The sequence below is a fragment of the Lolium perenne genome, chromosome 6 (assembly GCF_019359855.2).
Source record: "Lolium perenne isolate Kyuss_39 chromosome 6, Kyuss_2.0, whole genome shotgun sequence".
Lineage (NCBI taxonomy): Eukaryota > Viridiplantae > Streptophyta > Magnoliopsida > Poales > Poaceae > Lolium > Lolium perenne.
In genome coordinates, this window is record NC_067249.2 from 195643868 (window position 1) to 195660507 (window position 16640).

Genomic DNA, 16640 nt, shown 5'->3' on the forward strand with positions numbered 1-16640 from the left:
CTCCCGGGAGCACATGCTCCTGGTTTTTAAAATTAAATTTCAACATATTATATAATGTCCAAAAATTCTGATAAAAAAAATTACGGATACATCTTGATGTTCTATGTGTTTGCAAAGTCGTTTCACGAAAAATCGATACTTTTTGTGTCATGTGTAAAAAAATTAAAATTTGGTGCTAAATATAAGCTCTTCACAAGACGTTTTGCTTCTCATTTTTACACAGGATACAAAACCTATCGGTTTCGCGCGAAACTTGGCATACACATATGGATTGTTGACATATACACGTGAAATTTGTGTTCGTATTTTTTGTGATATTTTAAAATGTTTTTCTCTGTAGCAGGAGCATATGCACCTGAGATCAAAATTGCATTTCCGCAAATAATTGAACAAACATGACAGGGACAGACATATACACATCTGTAACTTGAAGACGTGTCATTCAACTGGAAGCTGGGACTTTCCAACAAACAAAAAGACTCAACAGTGAATTGTCAATTCACCGTACATATGTGTTTGGGTATCCCTGCCAGCAGTATTTGAGTTTTACAGGAACATGAGTACCATACGGAATATATAGTACTACCTCTGTCCATAAATAGATGCCAAAAATTTGTCTAAATTTGAATGTATCTAGACACAATTTAGTGTATAGATACATCCGAATTTAAGTAAATCTTTGGCATCTATTTATGGACGGAGGGAGTAGTACAACTGAAGTCTACCTACGATGCACGGAAATATGACTATACATCCGTCACATTACATGAAACTGACGTTACCACGCATAAGTCAACAATCACGATAAGGGAAAGGCAGAGACATACTGTAACTTGATGATGTGTCACTAATTGAAAGTATTGAATTTCCAAATAATGCAATTATTATTTTTCTTTTCCAATCAATACTGCATTGTCAATTTGCTATACATGTTTGTGTTGGGTATCCATGTCAACAGCATTAGAATTTACAGGAGCATGAGCATCGTACCAGGCAAGCATAAGGTTAGAGAAACCCAGGACAATGGAACTCTTCCTGCTGCTGAATTAATCATGTGCGCCAGTTCAGAAATGCAGGATCAGCTGGCCTTTCAGTTAAGTTCAACGACCGATGATTGGCCACACATCATGTCAGCCACACACCTGGCGGTTGGCGAAGCTCCTCCATGTCTTTCCGTGAGCATTTTGTTTTCTCATCCTTGAGTTCTTCGTGCATATGTACATCCGTTGGCTCTTTGCATATATACATACTCATACGAGCATATGAATGATGTCATGATGAGAGTAACTAGTGATGAGTGCTAACCGATGGAAGGGAGGGATGGTTGATTGAACCCGAGGCCAGAAACCCCATCTAAGGAACCAGGTGCAACATGTTTTACTTGTCCATACCGCCTGATATGACGGAGGAGACGGGCTAAGAAGGTGCTGTGGCAAATGGTCGAGGTGTCGCATACCACAGTGACATGCCGACGTGCCCTTGTTATAGCCACATTCATGAGCCTGCTGTCACCCATGAACCCTACAGCTCCTAGAGGGTTTGATCGAACCTAAAAGCGAGCAGAAAAATACACATCACTGGGAGTAGGTTAAAAATTCATGTAGCTGGAAATGGAGTATGCAATTATTGCGATCTGAAGTGCCTGTGCTTATAAGTGTCATTTGCTTCAGTATATACTTGGGCGACATAATCATCAGAAAGGTGTACGGTACCATGCAGTACTTACCATTGATAGGACCACTGCATCAGCCTCCCTCCCCTGGAAGCTATCTATGGTTGAAACCTCAACCCCAGAAAGCCCTGGATATTCTTCTAACTTCTCCCTGAGTAACTGCACTTGAGCAATGTAGGGTGACTGAACAGCTATTTCACTTGAACATACTCCTGCAATCATAATTGTACCATGCTCGTAAGTTCAAGAATCTGAGCGTAAGAGTTAGGGGCAAGTTTGACTAGGGAGTGAGAATACTGAATGATCATCCTGATGTGTTAGGATTAGAGAAGCAAAAGATATGTATATACCACAATGAACAAGATTGAGAACATGTTGTGTAACTATATCTGCTTCTCCATCATTATAAAATGAGCCTGTGCCAGCAGGGTCAAAATTCTCCACACAATCCATGTTCAGAATTCCATATGGCATTCGGGTATCAAGTAAAAGCAGTGGACACCGTGTTATCCATGTATCCTGAAATCACAAGGTACATCTTAGGTACAACTTACACGGTAGCAATACAGAAAGCAGTCCACACAGATGCATTCATGACCAAAATCTTCAAACACAGATTTGCAAGTGAATAGGCACAAAAATTAGAAGCATCATGGCATTATTGGTTGGTCCCGGGACTAAGAGTCCTGCAATATCCTTCACAGTTCACACATAACACTGAATAAACAATTATCCACAGCATCTCTATGTGAAATAGAAAACTTTAACCTCATTTCAAGAGTTGGATTGGAAATTCTTTAATACATGTGACTGAGCTCGAGGTTATCCCAACCTTCATATAATCATAAATATGTTAAACACTGATTCATCATGCGCCATACACATGTGGTTGGCCATCCATCATAAAAAGTGAGTGAGTGTGGATCCGGTCTGCAGTATTTGTGACTTGAGTGGATATTACCAAATTTCAATAGGGGGCTGGACGGGTATGGCCAAAATTAATCAAAAAATTATCATAAAACTAAAGAAAGCAATATCGGGATTTGCTTCTGAAAGAACGATCATGGTTCTTACCCTCCGAATTGAGTAAAACCATGACAGCTGGTAAATATTTAGGTATTTCTAAAATATCAGAACAAATTTGCTCTTAAATATCCTTGTGAATTACTTTCTTTGGAATACTTTTTCTAATGCAAGAATTAAAGTGGAACAAAATAAACCCACAGCTTGAATAGGTCTAAGCACTGAGCACAAGAATGAAAAAGGATGTGGGCTCACTAGCTCTGGAAACACATGATATTATAAGACAACAACATTTAAAATGTCAATGTTGCGTCGAAAATGTGCTCCAATTCTTTCCGCAAAAAAAAGTGCTCCAATTCAAATAGATATGCTTTTTTAAAAACCCAGCAGGGGAGGGAGCCCACGTTTTTTAACTAGAAGAGGTGAGACATCAGAAATTCGCCCCAGACAGGGATCAAACTCTGCCAGGCTGTAGAAAGAGCTTAAAAGAAACTGCAGTGGGAAGAAAATAGTTAGCCATGGTTGCAAAGTAGTAGGTATGCTTAACTGTTCTATTTTCAGACTAGTATACAGAAACTTGCAAGAACCCTAAGAGCTGTCAAAATGATCTACAACTACAGTCAGAGCAAAGTTGTGTTCTTAAAAAAGAAGCAACCAATGAGCTGGGTAAGGATTAAAAAACAAAATGGCAAATGATTCAGGTTCACATGAAGAACAAGGCAAATTATTCATTGAAATTTGATACCAAATTCACAATTACACACAATGCTGAGCGGAGTTTTTTAAATAAAAGATTTCTCAATCGTGCCGATGTTCAATTTTCAGCACCAAACCAGGAAATATAGTCATGATCATGCAGACCTGACACCTCAAAGGCTGAAACAGAAAGTATGCATATATGTACCTTCACAACTGGAGAGTCGGCAAGTAGATGTGAAGCAACAGAGTGAGACGACTGGAGCAACCCCTGATACATCTCTTTAGATGCCCAACTAGCTATTGAATCATGCATTCTATGCTGGACTGTCAGTCTTGTAGTAAGTAATCCATCATGCAACAATGAAGCCCTTTCCATCATAGATTTACCAAGCCCGCCTTCGAGGGCCTTCCTTGACAGAATCGCAGGTGCAAGTTGGCAATGATCACCAGCAAGAATACAACGCTTCCCCTGCAGTATCGGAATCCAGCAAGAAGGCTCAATTCCCTGACCTGCTTCATCTATTATTACCAAGTCAAAGGAACCAGTTTTCCTGATAAGCGGATCTGCTGCCCCTGTGTTAGTAGAAAGCACAACCTGTGCATCAGATAGCACTTCCATGATCGTTTCTTTTTCTTTCATTTCCAGATCCCTCCCAAGTTGTTTCAGCAGTTGACGAATGCCTGCTGCTAAAGAATCATCCACTATACAGTCCCTCAAATCCTTTCTTAAGTCAGTTCTCTTTCTCTCAAGCTCCTTCCTAAACTGACCAAGCCTTCCATTCACAATCTCTGCCAAGGACTTCGAAGCAACAGATGGTGATATCCGAGCAGGGTTTCCAACTCGCACAATGTTTAAGCCAGTACTTGACAACTTTTCAACCATGTTATCGACTGCCACATTGCTTGGAGCTGTCACAAGGACATTCTCACCCTGTCCGACAGCACGTACAATAAGTTCTGTGAGCAGGACTGTCTTGCCTGTGCCAGGAGGCCCCTGGATAACTAGAACAGGCCTCTTCTTGTTCAAGCCTAATGAGAGAGCTCTTGACTGGGAGTCATCAAATGCATACCTCTCTGATAGTCTTCGATCATGAAGACTCGATTCGTCCCAATCAATCAGGCAATTCTGTTCCATCTTCATCACGTCTTTGCTGTCACCAAACAGAGTAGCTACAACAGCAATGGAAGCATTACTTTTCTGCAAACCGTTCGTCTGAAGAAGCATCAATGCTTCAAGATTCCTCTGCCAAATAGAATAGTTGGTGAATCAGATGATCCTATCACTGACATTTTAACCTAAGAATAGCAGAAATGGGGATCCCAACTTCATTGTTCTTTCTTAAGGCTGAAAATTTTATCTGTTCTGGTTTTCTCAATTTCATACTACTTGGATATACCATACATACCAGAAACAAAACATGGTTGCAGATCATCAAATGGGATGGTTATGCTAATGCTAAAATTTAATACCAGAAGCTATAGTTGATCCTGGCAAGACAATTTCAGAAATCTTAATGCTAAAATATGCTGAAAGAGGCCAATTATTCAGAATTTCAGACACTTCATTCCTTGACAAGAACCAACGTTCATGTGTATAATTTGAATACCTCGTAAGTAAGTGCATCAGCCAATCCCTGTATCCGGTCAATGCGCACACTTCTCCCAAATAACCTGGAGAAGGTTGGATCACCATGCCGAGATTCCAGAGCCACAGTTATGCTGCAACCATCCTCCCCGAGATTATAAAGAAAACCTTGCATGCAAGAAGTGGCTCCTTCACCACGGCTATTACATGTTCTTACACAAACCATGTCCCCAGGTGACAGTGTGGTTGGAGGCAGCTTGTGTTCACCTTCAATTCTGAATAGAACCAAATGTAGGCCTCCCAACCCTACAACCAGGGATAACAGATGAAGTAGTGTCTTATTCAGTTTTTCAAAGTAATCGAGGATGAAATCTGAACATACAAAGAAAACGAAAGTAGCCAAGTTCTTTGCTCTCACCAGTTGAGCTGCTGACTACATTCAAGTTGCAAATGGTGTCACACTGCTCCTGCTGAGCCTGCCCATGGGTCACCAAGTACTCAACTGGCTTGGGTGGCTCGGAATTGTTCTCGAGCATAGTGGTAGCATTCAGCTCCTCCTGTGTAAACTCTAGCTCCACATCTCGCTCAACTCGCAGCAGGTCTGACATGTGCCTCACAAAGCCTTCAATCCTATCCTGCATCAGTCTCACCTTCTTGAGGCTTATGCCAATGCTACTGTGCACAGCTCTAGTCCGTGGCGTGGTTCTGCGCACAGCCGCCTTATGATTCGTAGAATTGGCCATTTCCTTCAACAGCTTCCATGCTTGCGTGGAACGCCAGTCAGAGACGAGCCCCTGGTTCTGGTAACTCTGGAGGACATCACGGAGCTCACGCTGGAAATGGTCGAACAGGGTGGGGTAGTGTGTGCAGGCCTTGAAGCAGAGTGCCTCCAGACCCTTGGGCATGGGGATGGCTGAGAGATAAGGCTGTGCCTGGATCACAAACCCAAGCTGGCTTTCTGCCGACCCCCAATCCAGAGTCAATGCCGCCGCCCCGAGGTCCATCATGTCACCCTGCAGCTCGGACGAAGCGAACTTTGATGCCATGGACTGCATCCCCTGCCTTAGCCACTCCACCACACACCGGCCGAGCTCCTTCCGCCCTAGTGGATCACCGTTCTCATACAGCGTCCCCACCCTTATGGACGCCTCCTCCACCGATGGCACGCACCCGCCTTGTTCTTGCTCTCCCTCGACCGTCCTGCTCCGCCGCCTCCTCCTAGTCCTGCCATTGCTACCGACAGGTCGAGACGCACCTTTGCTGGGAATGAATGGCACAGCCCGTACAGGCCTTTGCCTGGACGAAGAGATGCCAGGTGACCGCGGGGTCGACGGTGTTGACGGAGACGAAGGAGCAGCAGCAAGAAACGTGACCCTTCTCCTGCTCGAGGGCTTCTTTACAGCGCAAGAAGAGAACAAGAACCTGCACGAGAGGAGATCAAGAGACATGCCGCTCATGCTCGCCCACAGCCCCAGCTGCCGGCGGAGAAAGAGGAAAAGAGCCGAGGAGGGAAGGAAGCGAGGAACAGACCGGCGACTCAGCTCGGCCTCGGCGGGTGAATCCTTACTGGCCGGTAGATATTCTCGGGAATCCCATGGCTGAAGCTGGGGCGCCTGGTGGGTGACTGGTGGCGCAGGAGGCGGCTACGTTACCCACCGTAGGCAAGTAAAGTGCCGTCTCCTGCTTTGGCTTCGCGCGGCTGGCGACCACGTCGTCTCCGCCCAGTTTCCATGGTCCCAAAAGCACCCCGGTACTGATAGCGCCCATCGGATCGGGGAATCGGGCGCTCCTGCTGTCCAACCAACGCATGGCGCGCGATCCCGCTGTCCACGCAGGCCCCGGCGCGTCCAGACGCTGCGTAGATGCAGATTCACTGGTCCGGTGGGGCTGATTCGATCGATCCAAAATCAGAAGAAGTGGCCGTGGATTCTGATGGACCACGTAAACGGAGACAAGAGAATCACGAGAACGCATGGCTGACAGGCATTAGAGCGAACAGGTTACCGGCGTCGCGGTCGGGGTGGGGACAGCAGTCGGGACCTCACGCGCTGCTCTGGACTTTGGACTGATGACACGCTCCGCGAGGCTGCTGCGCCGGTCAGGGACGCACTCGCCGGAGTCCTCGTCCGTGGCCGGCTGCTGCCGCGCCGCGCTCCATAGGTTGCACATGCACGAATGGCTCGGCACCGCGCGACTGGCATGAGAGTAATGATATCCGTCCAATCCCGTAACGTTGTGAGATACTGGAGTTTGGCGCGCGCCGTCGACCAAGTACGAAGAAGGTGATCCCAGCATGGGCGTTCACGACTCCATGAACAAAACCGGCTCAGGGAGGATGTGCCGGTCGTTGCAGGCTTGCAGCACGTCTTTGTTAAGACGAAGACAAAGATAAACCACAATATGAGGGCATCTCCAGCGACACGACGCATTTCGGACGTCCAAATTGTTCGCGGGCGTCCGTTTGCGTCACCAGGCGGTGTAAAAATGACCGCGAGGGGAGAAATGTCCGTTTGTGTTAGGGCTACCTCCAGCGGTCCGACACATTTTGAATTTTTTTTTGTGTTACTTCTTTTCATTTTTTGTTGAATGAGCAAGTTTAAACGCGAAAAAGTAGTACTCGATGATGTCATGTTGCTCCAATCGAATAGATTATAGCCTCAACAATTCACCGGATACTTCAATCGAATAGGTTCAAACATATTTAACATACAAAGAAGAACAAATTTAAAAACATATAAACTAAAACTAATTTTTGGCCTTCTTGTTAGAAGGCCCTGCCTCGTCGTCCAAACTCCTGCGCCTCTTGCTTTTCACCTCCTCGTCGGAAGAGGAACTGGAGGACGATGCGCCCGTCGAGGAGTTGAAACTGGAAGAAATGTCGTCTTCATCGTCGTCGTCGGTGAACGGACGACGACGTGCCGCCCGCGCCAGCGCCCTTGCCCGGGCTCTGGACTTCTTCCTTGCCGCCGCCTTGTCGTCCGCCGCCTCTTGCGCCTTCAACCGGGCGAACTTGGTGTCGAAGTCCTCCTCCTCCTCCTGCCCCTGCTCCTCGTTCTCGGCGTCGCTGCCAGCGCCGCCTCCGTCCTCCTCCTGGCCTTCGCTGGCATTGCCGCCTCCGTCCTCCTCCTCCTCCTCACTCGGCGTGGAGGCAGGGTCATTGGGCGTGGAGCCCGGATCGCTTGGCGTCGCAGGGGATTCCCACCAATGCAGAAATCCGGGCGACTTGCCCTCGCTCGCCGAGTCGGACGGCAGCGTGTAGTCGGTCATGTCGTGCCGGTGTTGGAGAACGAGAAGAATAGGAAGAAGAAGGAGGCGGTTGAACTTGAATTACCGTAGATGTTGGGGTTATAATCTGCGGGGATTAACGGCGACGCGTATAACGAAGAGGCCGACGGTTGCTCTTCCGCGGCGGTTCGGCGCTCCATTGCGGCGGTTGGCGGGTTGATCGGCACGGTTGCCAGACCGGCGGTTGACATTCGCGCGTTGTGAATTCGAGGCCGATCGAACCTGGGTCGCTGCCATGAGGACCCATGGGGAAGCGAGCGGACGCTAGGCGCGACCGTGCAACGTCCGCGGAGACGCAAACCTGGCGCATATTTGTGTCGCGTTTGCGTCGCCGCGGACGCCCCGGACACGATGCGTCGCCTCGCTGGAGGTGGTGCTAGACGCATTTCCGGTCCGCACGGACGCAAACGGTCGCTCAGCGTCCGTTTGCGTCGCCCCGTTGGAGATGCCCTAAAACACCCAAAAAGTACATGTAGAGATAGTGGTTATAAAATAAATGGTTACAAAATAAATTCTGAAAGACGCGAACTAATATTTGAGTTTGTCAAATATAAATTTCGAAAACAAAACATAGATACCAAAACCATATACATGTATACCAATGGAGGTTCTACCATAATTTAAATTTAAACCGCGATACGAAAGTTATGTGAATGTGCGCAACTATTAAACTAATCAACCAGCATCGCATGAGTACCAACACCAATATTTGAGGGAACAATAACAGAACTGCCTTGTCGAATTCACTAGGGAGACGACTAGACGAACAACTATTGTCGAAGACGTAGCATTCGGGACAAAAGTTGCGACGATACGCCTCCTATTGACAACCTTGATAGAAATTCCGAAATCGACATGGCGAGGCGAGATATAAAAGACCGTACCTATAGAATTTTAATCTTTCAACACCACCATTTTTTAAAGGAACACAGTAGAGGAAGCCCCTACAATGTTTTTTTGTTGAAATAATAAGAACCAAAATCAGCGCCAGTCTTGAACCTAGGTGGTTGGATTGTACATCCATTTCCCTAACCAAGTGATCTAGGCTCACTTCTTTTCAACACCACCATTGACGTCGAGAAGAACATCTCATCGCCGAACGAAGGGCGAAACATCTCTTATTGTAGATGATATCATCTTTATTGACGCGGAGGCGAAAAAACAAGATGGCTACCGAAAGCCTAACCTAGTATCTTGAGAACATTATTTTATAGAAAACTCAACTCATAGATTAGGTAAATCAACTTTTCTAATGATAATTATACCGTAAACCTCTAGGTAACTTCATAAGTAATGAGTGGATAATTACTACCTAGATAGCATGGTAAATATATCGATTTGGCGATCATAGTTGTACCGTAAACACATGGGTAACTTCATAATAAGTATTATGTAGAGAGCATGGTAACTGCATCAATTTTGTGATGATAGCTATACCGTACACACCTAGAAACGCTATAAGTACTAGGATGATAACTATATCAATTTCATGTTGACAATTACTCCCTCACATGGATAACTCTATAGGTACTAGGTTGGTAACAAATTGCCTAGAGAACTAGATTTAAATGACCTCGATGCAACACATTGGAGGGCGGTGACATAGGAATCCCCAATGGGCTTGCCGATGATGGTACCCGGGGTTTACTGAAGGCCCACTACCCGAAGAATAAGAAGGTTCGGAAGCTCAAGATATTGTTAAGGAAAGCTAGAGTTGTAATAGGAAGCATTATTTGTAATCTTGCGGGAGGAGTTAGAAACCTACTCGGACTCTATAACTTGTACAATACGAAACCCTCGGCTCCGCCTCTTATATAAGGGGGAGTCGAGGGACGCAGAAAGGATCGAATCATTGTCTCTCAAACCCTAGTTTTTAAATCGTCGAGTACTTTTCAGCTAAAACTTTCGAGATCTACTTGCCCTCTACATCTAACGAAACCCTAGTCTACAATCTGTAGGCATTGACAAGTTGATACCTTGTCAATTGGCGCCGTCTGTGGGATCTAGAGGTTGCAAGGAGCTGATCTCGATGGCACATCCAGAATCGTCGACTTCGTCGGTAGCAAGCAATGCGATGGATCGAGGTAAACAGGAAAAAACTGATCTAGTCGATTTTATTCCTCACCCGCCCTCCCGTTTGGATGCATGTGCGTATCTGGAGGAGCCCATCGTTATGAAGTTCGGAGAATTCTGATTCAGCGTCAACAAGGAAGGATCTTATCGTCTCGAAGTTCCTATCTCGTCGAAATTTTCAGCGATCGATCCTGACTTTTCGACAAGTGATGAAGAGTTTTCGTCGCCACGTTTCATCGACACCAAGGCAAGCGAAAAGTTCGTCAAGATCTTCAGCGACACATCCTTCGGGTCGACTGCGGACTCCTTTATAAGCAGCGACTCCGACAGCGTCAACAGCTTCATCGACAAATCTGCCGCCATCGGAAAGGTCTTCACCAATCTTTATGATGGTGTCACCAATCCCGACAAAAATCAATACTCAAAATATCATCAAGTGTATGCAATTGAAGAGGCAAGCCGAGCAGAACCAGAGACGTCAGAGGCCTTCGATGATTTGGGAAACCCATACGTCGATCCCGCTGATCTCAGAAGAGGCTTAGGCACCAAATATGTCGGGACCTCACCTCGCGAAAGAGTCCAACTCCCGCAAGCAGCATGGGATAGGGCTGCAAGAGCCATGGATGGTTCAGAACCAATGACCACCACAGCTACTGCCGAGGAATTACAAGCCTATCAATATAGACTTGCTCGTGTGAGTAGGGAGTTGGAAAAACAAACAGCATCCCTGAATAGAAGAAAAGAGGCAGCATCCGCGTCAAGCAGGCGTCGAGCAGAGCTCAGTCGACAATCAGGAACTTCAGGAGATAGTCACAGAGAAGCTCGGAGGAGGGCAATATCTCGGCTGCAAAACATACCTGAAGCAGAGAGAGGCAATATAATTCAAAATCTCGACATGTCTTTCATGTCGATTGATACAAGGGGAAATATCATCCCGAAACGCCGAAGTGGATACATGGCAACGCAAGCTTACATCCTCGCCTCCGGACCACCCCCGAGACCCGAGAGAAGCATTGTTCAATATGGCAATGGCTGGAGTTGGAGTCATGGGAACAAGATTCACGACTACACCTCCCGAAGGAACTGCAAGGCAAAATAGTCCACGACCTACTGTTGCAGTGCAAGATCCACCAAGAACAAGTGGGGCAAGAGATACGGCGGCTCAAGTAAGGGTAGACAGAGCGCGGCAAGAAAGAAGAGAACATCGGCATTCACCAGAAGTTGCCGATGAAGATCTGTGCGGGCTTCCGTGCTTTACGAGACGAGTCCGAAAAACTCGAGTACCAAAAGGGTTTAAGTTACCCGAGAATTTCAAAAAATTCGACGGTCTGCAGGATCCCGAGGATTGGCTCGTTGATTATCTCGAGATGGTGAAGCTGGTAGGAGGAACCAGAGCAACAGCCATGCAAAGTATCCAAGTCCACCTGAGTGGTGCCGCGAGATCTTGGATAAAGAAACTTTCCCCAGGTTCCATCGACAGCTGGGATAGTTTTGAAGATATTTTCGTGAGAAACTTCCGATCCACCTGCAAGAAACCTGCGTCATTGGAAGAGTTGAGGGCGTGCCGACAAAAACACGACGAGTCGATGAGAAAATATATACAGAGGTGGAACATTATTAAAAACTTGGCAGAAGATATATCTGACGAGAGAGCAATAGACGCGTTCGTGGCAGGAATCCGACGGGGAGATTTCGTCGAGGACTTAGGGAGAACCAACCCCAAGACAATATCAGCACTGATGGAGATAGCCAACAAGTGGGCAGATGGAGAAGACGCAATATATAACAAGCGACACAGGTCACCAGAAGAGGATCGCGGTCGAAATTTTCAAAATAGAAGGCGATTTTCTCGCCAGTTCTACAACAACGATGCCCCCGGCCACATATCGGCTGGCTTCCGAGGAAATCCTGGAGGAAATAGTCGAGATGACTACCAAAGAAGTAATGAACAACAAGGCGACAATAGAGGTGATTCTCGCGGTCACAGGCAAAATAGTGGACCAAGGTTTCAAAGACCCTATGTGTCCCCCGAGGAGATGATGAACGGACCGTGTCAGATGCACTTTTTTTCTCGATAGCAACGGAAAGAGACAATCAGGACATCTCCAAAAAGACTGTCGCAACTTTCAGGCAATGTTGCGAGCCGCAGGAATTGCAAATACCCAAGCAATGAATAGAAATCACCAGGGACCAAGGAGCGAGATACATCTCCCACCTCCTCCCGCGATTACAGACGAGAATCGGCACCGGCTCAGAATAGCGGCAGCACCACAACCACCTCCGTATGTTGATCCCAATTCTAATGGCGCAGTCTTGATGATTCAGAAAGCTAGGCCATCTAACAGGGCGCAGAAAGTAATTTCGCGACAAGTATTCATGGCAGAAAAGATGCCTCCACCAACAGTCGACTACCTAAATTGGTCGGGACAGGATATCGGCTTCACAATTGCGGATCACCCGCAGCAGGTTCCTCGACCTGGGCAATCCGCACTTATTCTACCCGCAGTAATTGCTGGCTTCGACGTGTCGAGAGTTTTCATAGATGGCGGCAGCAGCTTAAACCTTATGTACGCAGATACACTAAGGAAGATGAACATATCCCTAGCAAATCTAGCACCAACTGACACACGTTTTCACGGGATCACGCCAGAGAAACCAAGTTATCCGTTGGGCAAGATTAATCTCGACGTTCAGTTTGGAACCCGAGAAAATTACAGGATAGAGAAATTGGAGTTTGAAGTTGTGGATTTCCCGTCGCAATATCATGCTTTGTTGGGACGACCAGCGTATGCTAGGTTTATGGCGGTACCTCATTATACATATTTACTGTGGAGGTTACCTGGACCCAAAGGACCAATCACAGTCAAAGGAAGCTTTGCATTAGCTGACAAATGCGACAGAGATTTTCATCAACTGTCAGAAACCTTCGGGATGCAAGCAGAATATATGGCGCCAATGCAAACTGATTATGATGTTTTGCTAGACACAGGGAGGCCGCTCAGGGAACCAACCTTTAACACAGCGAAGGACTCAAAAGAAGTGCAAATCCACCCGACGGACCCGAAGAAAACGACGTCCATTGCAACAAATATGGACCTCGCATAGGAAAGCGCGCTCGTCAAGTTCCTCTGTGAGCACTGGAAAATCTTCGCATGGTGTCCAGCTGACATGCCAGGAGTACCCAGGGAACTTGCCGAGCACCACCTCAACTTGGATCCTCTCGCGAGACCAATCAAACAACCCTTGCGGCGTTTTTCGGAACCAAACCGCAAAGCTATGCTATCAGAAATAGATCGACTTAAGGATGCTGGTTTTATCAAAGAGATATCTACAGAAGCCACATGGGTAGCTAACCCAGTGATGGTGCCGAAGAAACACACGAAAGTCCTTCGCATGTGCGTCGACTTTACGTGTCTCAATAAACATTGTCCTAAGGATCACTTTCCCCTCCCAAGGATCGATCAAATCATCGACTCCACGGCAGGATGCGAATGTCTTTCCTTCTTGGATGCATACTCTGGTTATAACCAGATCAGACTAAAAGAAGACGATGAGGCCAAAACAGCGTTCATAACACCTTACGGCGTGTTTTGCTACAAAACAATGCCCTTTGGTTTGAAAAACGCGGGAGCAACATATCAGCGGATGATGCAGAAGTGCCTTGCAACACAGATTGGGAAAAATGTACAAGTCTACATCGACGATGTCGTGATAACATCAAAGAAGGGGTCAACACTGATCGAAGATTTGAAGGAAACCTTCGACAACCTTGACAAGTTTTGCCTCAAGTTGAACCCGATAAAATGCTCCTTTGGCGTTCCTGCGGGAGAACTTCTTGGATTCTTAGTATCAGCAAGAGGGATCGAAGCTAATCCCGAAAAAATACAGGCCATCGTAACCATGAGGAAGCCAACAAAGTTAAAAGAAATACAACAGCTGACGGGGCGAGTCGTAGCTTTAAGCAGATTCGTCGCCAGGCTAGGCGAAAAGGCGCTGCCATTCTACGCATTGATCAAACAAGGGGAGAAATTTCAATGGAACGAGGAAGCAGATAGGGCTTTCGAGAACCTCAAGCGCACAATTTCGACACCACCAATTTTGGTAGCGCCTAAAGAAAAAGAACCTCTCCTACTATACATTGCAGCCACACCCCAAGTGGTCAGCACGGTTTTGGTAGTCGAGAGAGAAGAAGAAGGAAAGCTCCATGGAGTTCAGAGGCCAGTATATTTCATCAGTGAAGTACTGTCGCCGTCAAAACAGCGGTACCCTCAGTACCAGAAACTGGCATATGGAGTATTTACGACAGCAAGAAAATTGCGACACTATTTTTCGGCGCACCCGATAATAGTGGTCAATGAAGCTCCTCTGTCAAATATATTGAACAACCCAGAAGCTACGGGTCGTGTCTCCCTTTGGGGAATAGAACTTTCTCCTCGGGACATCACGTATGAAAAAAGAAAGGCAATAAAATCGCAGGTCCTACCGGACTTTATCGCAGAGTGGATGGAGCTACAAAATACGGGACCTCCAGATTTATCGAGAACCTGGACTATGAACTTCGACGGGTCTAAAAGGTTAGAAGGTGCTGGAGCAGGCGTGATATTGGTATCACCTGAAGGCGACAAGCTGAAATATGTCTTGCGGATGACGTTTCCAAACGCGTCTAACAATGAAGCAGAATATGAAGCTCTCATACACGGGATGAAGATGGCAAAGGCTTGCGGTGCAACCCGACTGAAAATTTTCGGCGACTCACAGTTGGTAGCACAGCAAGTTATGAACCAATGTGATGCAGTCAATGAGAGCATGATAGCATACAAGGAGATGTATAATGAGCTGGAAAAATTGTTTGATGGATGCGAGGTCAACCACATCAGCAGATTGAGCAATGATGAAGCCGACGTCCTTGCAAACATCGGGTCACAATGTCTCGCAATCCCTTCAGGCGTGTTTTGGGAGAAATAAGTGAGAGATCAACAAAGCCAATGAAAACAAAGAAGAAGGAGAAGGAAGAGAAACCTTCGGATGTCACCAAAAAATCACTGGAAGAAGAAGAAGAGGAACAGGAGCTAGTCATGATGGTACAAATTTCATGGATGCAGGCATACATATCATACATCCTAAGAAAAACAATACCCGACGATCCAGTTGAAGCAAGGCGAATCATTAGGCGATCTAAAGCTTTTACTGTGGTAAAAGGGGAGTTGTATAAGCGAAGTATCTCGGGCGTACTACAGAGATGTGTCACACCCGAAGAAGGACGGATCATCCTGAAAGATGTACACGAAGGAATATGCGGGCATCACGCAAGCAGCCGCGCTATCGCGGCCAAAGTCTTCAGAGCGGGATTTTATTGGTTAACTGCAATCGAGGACGCGAAGGAAATAGTGCGAACTTGTGACGCGTGTCAAAGATTCGCCGCCAAACCTCATTCTCCGGCAGCAGAACTGATGCCAATCCCATTGTCTTGGCCCTTTGCTCAGTGGGGTCTCGATATGGTGGGAAAACTACACAAAGCTTCGCCAGGCGGATATGAGTATATGCTCGTGGCTGTCGACAAATTTACTAAATGGATAGAAGCAAAGCCGATAAATTCACCGGACGGCGCGTCAGCAATCAAGTTTGTGAAAAGCATCGTCTTTCGATTTGGAGTACCTCACAGCATCGTCACAGACAACGGCAGTAACTTTACTTCCAAGGAATTCAAAGCATATTGTGCAGAAGTAGGCATCAAACTGAGTTTTGCGTCTGTCGCACATCCACAGACCAATGGTCAAGTCGAGAAGGCCAACGGCATTATCTGCAATGGTATCAAGAAGCGCTTGTTGGGACCATTGGAAAAAGCTCGACATACTTGGCCAGAGGAGCTGCCAAGTGTGTTGTGGAGTATTCGAACAACACCAAACAGGCGACGCAGGAGACGCCATTTTTCCTGGTCCACGGAGCTGAAGCAGTATTGCCGATAGAAATAGAACATGATGCTCCAAGAGTTACAGAATACGATGAAGAAACTTCGAGAAAAGCCTTAGAAGATGATGTCGACGCACTTGATGAAGCTCGAGGTGAAGTCCTGACACGAGTTGCCAAGTATCAACAGGACCTGAAAAATTACCATAGTCGACGACTGCGACCGAGGTCTTTCCAAGTTGGCGACTTGGTTTTGCGACTAAATCAAAAAAGTCATGAAAAACTCGAGTCACCATGGCTTGGACCTTACATAGTCACAGAGGTAATCGAAGGAGGAGCATACAGACTCAAGGACAAGAAGACAGGGATTGCTGAGCCAAATCCTTGGAACGTGGC

At 46.5% G+C, this 16640-nt stretch overlaps 1 protein-coding gene across 1 annotated transcript; it reads right to left on the reverse strand.

Moving 5' to 3' along the window:
- Positions 1–842: 842 nt before the first annotated feature.
- Positions 843–6862, reverse strand: LOC127306518 (DNA polymerase alpha-associated DNA helicase A). Its single transcript, XM_051337166.2, has 6 exons — positions 5398–6862; positions 5002–5285; positions 3600–4637; positions 2023–2191; positions 1727–1884; positions 843–1549 (listed from the first exon to the last, which is right to left on the reverse strand). The coding sequence occupies exons 1-6, from the start codon at positions 6434–6436 to the stop codon at positions 1301–1303; spliced, it is 2937 nt and encodes a 978-aa protein (XP_051193126.1). The 5' UTR covers positions 6437–6862; the 3' UTR covers positions 843–1300.
- Positions 6863–16640: the final 9778 nt, after the last annotated feature.